The 7,440-nt window shown below is 35.5% G+C and overlaps 1 protein-coding gene across 1 annotated transcript; it reads left to right on the forward strand.

The window, feature by feature from the left end:
• Window positions 1-1,171: 1,171 nt before the first annotated feature.
• On the forward strand, window positions 1,172-7,098 carry LOC122580919 (putative disease resistance RPP13-like protein 1). Its single transcript, XM_043753063.1, has 2 exons — window positions 1,172-4,727; window positions 7,056-7,098. The coding sequence occupies exon 1, from the start codon at window positions 1,262-1,264 to the stop codon at window positions 4,718-4,720; it is 3,459 nt and encodes a 1,152-aa protein (XP_043608998.1). The 5' UTR covers window positions 1,172-1,261; the 3' UTR covers window positions 4,721-4,727; window positions 7,056-7,098.
• The last annotated feature ends 342 nt before the right edge of the window (window positions 7,099-7,440 follow it).

Genomic DNA, 7,440 nt, shown 5'->3' on the forward strand with positions numbered 1-7,440 from the left:
CAAAACCGAAACCACCATTATCTTTACTAGCTAAAACCTGACTCCATTTTATCCAATGAATCTTTGACCCATCTAGACTGAAGCTTGTGTTATCAAAAACTAAATGTGCATATGTAACTAATTGTTGAAACCATGCATTTACTTTTCTTAAAAATGAGATCACTAGCTCCCCTCATTGTTTACAGTTATATAATTATCTTTGAAAATTAATGTATACAAAAAGCTATTTGTGTCACAGTTTGCTATTCTTATGACAACATAAAAAAAATTTCAATTTTCATTGTTATTGCGACGGTTCTTCTGCTTCAACTAATCATATTTGTTTTATCGACAGACTAAGCATCATTAACGACTTTCTCATGAAAGCTATACTTTTTAAGATCATTTCGGTCAATCTAATGTTGTGAATCCTCTTTTAGTTAACAATAGTGCTTCCCTGCTACGGTGCTACTGTCACTGCGTCTGTGTGGACGTGGTTTTTATTTTATTTTTGGCTTCATTGACTGTTTGCTGGTCATTTGTTACTTATAATGAGTCTCTTAAATCTTTAAATTTTTAATGATAAATGGATCATGGAAATAAACGATTATACTTACGAACCTCTACATGTGCTCTATAGTACAATGATTGAACATGATTGACAGAATTTTTACAAAAAAATTAGCCGTAGAAAAATTGAAAGAAGATGATGCTGCATGTAAAGTCAAGTCAACGATTCACGTGGACTTCTTTTTGTGACGTGGCACACGCCGTCGATATTCAACGGATGAAAAACTAACTCTAAATGTCGTCTTCCACGGGTTTTGGGTCCCGGTACCGTGTTGGACTATGTATTGACGGATGACTATCCCGATATCCCCATTTTGATTGAATTTTAATATATTGTAATCCTTTAATTTTAGAATATTGAAAAGGAAAATACGCTCCCTTACATAAAAAAAAAATTGGTAAATAAGTTACTTTTATATGGATATAACCTTAAACCAAAGTAAGTCAATAATACTAGTAACATTTTAAAAAAAAAGTTAATAATACAAAGTAAGTAATTAATATTCGAACAGCTAGTAGTGTATAAACAGATAGTAGAGAAATAAAAGCATAACTGGACAGATATCTTCACGTCCAACAAATTTCTTCATCTACCACTCGTACTATACACATCTAGATCAAAACATAAAGTCTTGGTCTTCCCTTTTACTTTCATTTCCATCTTCAAACAAACAAACAATCTTGCAAGTTTTTTTTTCCAAAATACTAATTAATGGCTGAAATCATTGCTAGTGCTGTTGTGACTGTGCTCATTGAGAAGCTACTCACAGCTGAATTGATGAACCTTGCACGATCTGAAGGACTCGAAACTCAGCTGAAGAAACTCAAGCAAAACTTTCTCCTGATTGAAGCCGTGCTTGCTGATTCAGCCCAGAAACAGAACCAGAAGCCTGTTGCATTGTGGCTGATCGAGCTCCAGGATCTGGCTTATGACATAGACGATGTGCTTGACGATATGGCTACCGAAGTTCTGAGGCGAAAGTTGAATCATCAAGTGTCACATGATAGCACCCGCGCTAGTTGTAGTAAGTTATCGAAATTTGTCCCAACTTGTTGTACTAATAATTTCAGTCCTCGTAACTTCATGTATGGACGTAAGATTAGTTCTAAGTTAGATGAGGTTAACACTAGATTGGATGAGCTTGTTGATCAGAAAAATAAGCTAGGTTTGGATTTGAATGTGAAACTTGAAAGATCGAATAAAAATAAATCAGATGTACGATTCCATCAAATTTCATATGTTAATGAGTCCAAAGTTTTGGGTCGGGAAAACGATAAAGAGGCATTGATTGGGCGGTTGCTTGGGAGTGAAGAAGAAACGAGCAGTAATCAAAAGGTGATCAGCGTTGTGTCGGTTGTTGGTATGGGTGGCCTTGGAAAAACAACTCTCGCCCAACTTTTGTACAACGATAAGAGAGTGAAGGATCACTTTGAACTCATGGCATGGGTTTGTGTTTCCGATGACTTTGATGTTTTCAATATTAGCAATGCAATTTATCAATCTGTAGGTGGGGGGTACACACAGTTCGCTACTCTGAATTTGCTTTCTGTTGCCCTTAAAGAAAAACTTTCAGGAAAAAGGTTCCTTGTTGTTTTAGACGACGTATGGAATGAAGAAGACAAGAAATGGGATCTTCTTAGAAGTGCTTTTGATGTAGGAGCACATGGAAGTAAATTTCTGGTAACCACACGGAACAAGAAGGTTGCATCAGTGATGGACTGTTTTCAACCTTATGTGCTGGAGGTTTTATCTGATGAGATAGCCCTGTCTTTATTTGCTCAATCTGCACTCGATGAGCAAAACTTTGACAGACATCCATCACTTAAATCTATTGCTCAAGGGATCGTTAAGAAGTGTGATGGGTTGCCCTTGGCTTTGGTAACCCTCGGGAAGGTCTTGAAACGAAAAGAAAGTGATGATGAATGGGAGGCATTGCTGAATAGCGAAATTTGGAACTTAGATGATGAAAGTGGCATTCTTCCGGCTCTCAAGTTAAGCTACTATGACCTCCCTTCTCATCTAAAGCAAGTGTTTGCATATTGCTCCTTATTTCCAAAGGACTATGAGTTTGAAAGGAAGAAACTAGTCCTATTGTGGATGGCACAAGGGTTTGTGTCCCAAACAAAGGGCAAAAATCAACCGATTGAGAGTTTGGGTGACAAGTATTTCGAAGAGTTACTCTCAAGGTCCTTTTTTCAGCCTTTTGGGAAAGATGGATCACGGTATATAATGCACGACTTGATGAATGACTTGGCCACAAGTGTTGCAGTAGAGTTTTTCTTTAGGTTGGATGAGAATATGGAGTTAAACAATAGGAATGAAGCTTATGAAAAGTTTCGTCACTTTTCATTCATAGGTCAACAACGAGTTACACAGCATAAAAAGTTCAAGGATTTGCACAGAGCTAGACGTTTGCGAACACTCTTACCCGTGTCCGTTGGTTGGGGGAAATTTAAAACATTGGACGATGTTACTACAGAATTACTTCCCCACTTAAACTTCCTAAGGGTGTTAAGCTTAACTAAGGGCTCAATAACAGAGGTACCACGTTCCATTGGTAATTTGAAGCATCTAAGGTACCTCAATTTTTCATATACCGACATCCAAGGAATACCCGAACAAGTGAGCGAATTATATAATCTACAATGCTTGTTGGTTCGTGACTGTCATAAGTTATCTAGCTTGCCAGTGAGTTTTGTAAAGCTAATAAACTTGCGACATCTTGACATGACTAATACTCTGTTATTGAACAAGTTGCCTTTGGGGATCGGTGGGTTGACGAGTTTACAAACATTATCCAAGGTTATCATCGAAGAAGGTAACGGTTTTAAAATATCTGAGCTTAAGGGCCTCTCAGATCTCCAAGGCAAGCTTTCCATCAAGTGCTTGGAGAAAGTGATACAACCAACAGAAGCAAAGGATGCAAAGCTACAACAAAAAACAGGTCTTTATGAACTGAATATGGGTTGGAGTGATGATTTCGATGGTTTTCGGGATCCAGCTATTGAATATGAGGTACTTGAAAGGCTAAGGGCTCCCTCGAAGCTGAAAATACTGAGAATTTCATTCTATAACGGAATGAAATTTCCTAGTTGGATTGGGAATCCCACATCATCATTTGATCATTTAACAGAGCTTATGTTAATCGGCTGTGAAAACTGCACAGAATTACCAACGCTTGGGCATCTAAGTTCACTTCGGAAGTTGTATTTGATCAAAATGAAAGCGGTGCAGACTGTGAGTATTGAGTTACTAGCACATACTAAACCTTTTCATGGTGATGCATTTCCGTCACTTGAATCCTTGGAAGTTGATAATATGCAATGTCTGGAGAAATGGTCGACCAGTGGTGGTGACGGTGTCGAGACTCCTCGATCATTTCTTAGACTTCGTGGAATTTCAATTATAAGGTGTCCGAAACTTGATAAGGTATCATTTGGATTGGTACCATCACTTGAGAATTTAACTGTAGAAGGATGTCCTGAAGCAGTGTTGAGAGACTTGGTTGGTGTGTCTTCATCAATCCGTTCATTGGACTTGGATGCAATTAAAGGGATGACTCAACTGGACACAGAAATCTTAAAACATCTTGGGGCAGTTGAAGATCTCACCATCAGGAATTGTGATGAATTGAGATACTTGTGGGAATCGTCATCCTCATCCTCTAATTTGAAGTTTGTTCATATTGCAAATTGCAAGAATATAAAGTCAATTTCCCAAGAGCATTTGCAAAGTCTCACATCTTTGGAAGAGATGGTGATACGTGAATGTCCAAACATGGATGATTCATTTCCATCATGTGGCTTGTTATGGCCTCCTAATCTGAAGCGTCTAAGAATAGGGGAATTAAAGAAGCCACTGTCAGAGTGGGGACTTCAAAATTACCCTTCCTCACTTGTTGAATTAGAGTTATATGGCAGAGATTCAGGAGTGGTTTCATTTGGAATAATAATGGAAGAAAAACAAGATCATAATAATAGGACCAGTTCAGCATGTTTTCTTCTTCCACCATCTCTAACTTCTTTAATAATCTTGGATTTTAAGGAAGTGGAATCAGTTTCAGAGGTCTTACAACACCTCCCTCAACTTCAACATCTTCATATCATTAATTGCCCTAAGCTAAGAGATGTGCCAAAGAAAACTTCGTCTTTAAACGTATTTGTTCTTTAACATCACGGTATGTCATCTCAATCTGTTACATGAATAGTCATTATTAATTTTATAAAATGGCAGTGCAATGGAATTCTGAAGTAAAGTAGTCCACCAGTTGTTCGATGAAATTCCTCAAAGTGTCTAACTTATATTCAGACTCCCTAAATATAGTGTTTATTGGAACAAGATCATACGACTAGTTCAATATGTTTTTTTGTAAAAATTTCTATTATTACTCGACTAGTGCTCAATTACGTGCTTTTTTCTATATTTATTTTCTTATTCTTATACATAAGTTTCCGCAAAACTGTGATGATGTTACAAAAATTATTAAATTGGGAGAAATAATCAGTCACCACTAAGTAATACATGTGCGATTGATCTTCAAAATTCTTCAATGAAACCACAGTTTAAGGTGATGATGTGAATTCGATGTTCCAACCTTCACGGATCAGTGAAACAATTCATCATTATGCATTAAATACAATTTCTTATTAAGACATTTTGATAAAACATAAGTTGACTTTTTACTGATCAAAAAGAAACTTTAAGATCTCAAAAGTCAATAGAAACACAAGCTAACACAAATGATCTACAAATGTAGCAATATATTGACAACATAACAAACCTGACATAATTTGGTAAACTGAAAATCCATAACCAAACTCAACCTTTAGTTTGAACTTAATCACATTGAAAAAGTTAGTTAAAACTTAAAAAATGATGACATAAAGAGACAGACCAAAAAGAAATACCAAGTATGTGTGCTATATTATACTAAATAAATAAAAAGAAATGAAAACACATTCGGTACAAATAAATACGAGTAATACTCTCGAGGAGACGAGGACTTGCCGTTAAAGTAAATAAGAGAACTCATGACGACTTGACCAAATAAAAATTATCCCAGACTTTTGAATTTCACGTCACCAAAAAATAACTTAGGAATAACATTAATTGGTTATAAGAATACTCGTATGAAAATCTCAAAGTTATAATATATTGGAGTGGAATTGGAATAATTTTCCAGCTATGAGATTATCAAAACTTGAAATTTGAATGTAGGTTTCATTGGTAGATCAATTAGTCATATATCTACGGGGATTGTAGAAGGAAAGAAACATGAAAATGTCACATGGGATATGGGTAACAAAATAGATAACACATTAACACATGTTTTAGTGATTTTATATGATCATCTAATATTTAACTTACGTTTTTTTAATTAAAAAAAAAAGGAGAGGAGGTTTTGTAAAGAAGTAGACCCAACACTTTATGTTTGTGAAGCAAATGAAATCAGCTCAATTGATAAATTCTTTTTGATTTCTTGAAGTGTTCTGTACACACTCTTTAGAGTGACAATCGATCTGTGGGTATTTTTTTTTAAATACCAATAACGGTTCATGAACCTCTAGCAGGCCGAAATGTTGTATTTTGTTGTTCCATTGTATAATGGTGAATATTAAAAAAAAAAAAAAAAAAAAAAGAAAGCACGTTTTTGCTTGTGGGTTTAACGATTCAGTATTCAATAATACAGTGTGTCTTTCAATAGGTTCTCTATTCTAATTTGGGCTTACGATAATGGTGGGCCACTCAATCTAGATTGGGCCAGGCCGCTAGCACATGAGCCAAATGATTTGTTATCTTTAATTACAATAGGTGGCATGATTATGAATATAATTACAACAAACTAATTTGTTCTTATATTTAGCTTCCATAAAACGATTTATAGATAGAAACGATATTTTGGTTTTGTGTAAAGAAACTTGCTCAGTACCGCCTTTTACAGGTTTTGAGCCTTAATACTTCGACGCTGTATCGGGGAGATTAAAATGTAGGGAGACCTTACCTCTACCTAAGTAGAGATGTTGCTTAATTCTATTTTTTACCAAATGGTAGAAAAGCCCTCCAACCTTTGCATGGGATAAAGATCTAACCTATAACTTCCGTCTCTAAAGGTCATGATGTTTATCTGTAATCAACACGATTTTCTCAACCGAATTCACATCAACAATGGTGTTTGGTTAGTGTGTGTGTTCTTGGTGTTTGTGTGTGTTTTGAGAGAGAATTGGAATCAAGAGTGTAATATTCAGGTGTAATGGTATTAAGAATGTGTTGTTAATGTGCCCTTGTTTATAATTTCTAAGGAATTGAGGGCTATTTATAGTCCAAACTATATAACTATGCTAATTAACACTATTAGCCCCTCAACCTTAGAAATTATCAACTCATGACTTAACAACAAGTAAGTCCATAACTTAAATTACAATGTGTCACTATTTTTTGATTTCTAACATTCTCCCCCTTAGTGATATATTGTAAGGTCTGAAGTACGTGTTGATTTGTCTTGTAGGAATGAATTTGATGAGCCCGGTGATGAAGACAATTGGTGTGTGAAAACAAGTCTTCAAAGTTTTCTCATTGTCTTTGGATAACTTGATTCAATCTTGGTCTTGGACTTCTTGAAGTTAGATCATCTGTTGTTTCTCAATGTTCTTTGTGAACAGAGAATGATGAGTGTGTGTATTAAATCTTCGAGGATTGTTGAATCATGAATCAGAGTTGTCTTTTGAGGTGCGGAAGGTATGAATTTGTTTTGAATTCTTCAATCTTCGAATCTTGAAGTCATTTCTTTGAAGTCTTGAAATGAATTTTCAGAAATATGTACTCTCCCCCTTGATGTGTGCAATATAGCTTTAGATGAAGTGTTTGTTGTATGACGTGAAGATCTTTTATTT

Source organism: Erigeron canadensis, chromosome 9 (assembly GCF_010389155.1).
Source record: "Erigeron canadensis isolate Cc75 chromosome 9, C_canadensis_v1, whole genome shotgun sequence".
Lineage (NCBI taxonomy): Eukaryota > Viridiplantae > Streptophyta > Magnoliopsida > Asterales > Asteraceae > Erigeron > Erigeron canadensis.

What these genes read in the sequence shown, in the direction of transcription:
- LOC122580919 (XM_043753063.1), top strand. Translation starts at nt 1,262, where the DNA reads ATGGCTGAAATCATTGCTAGTGCTGTTGTGACTGTGCTCATTGAGAAG.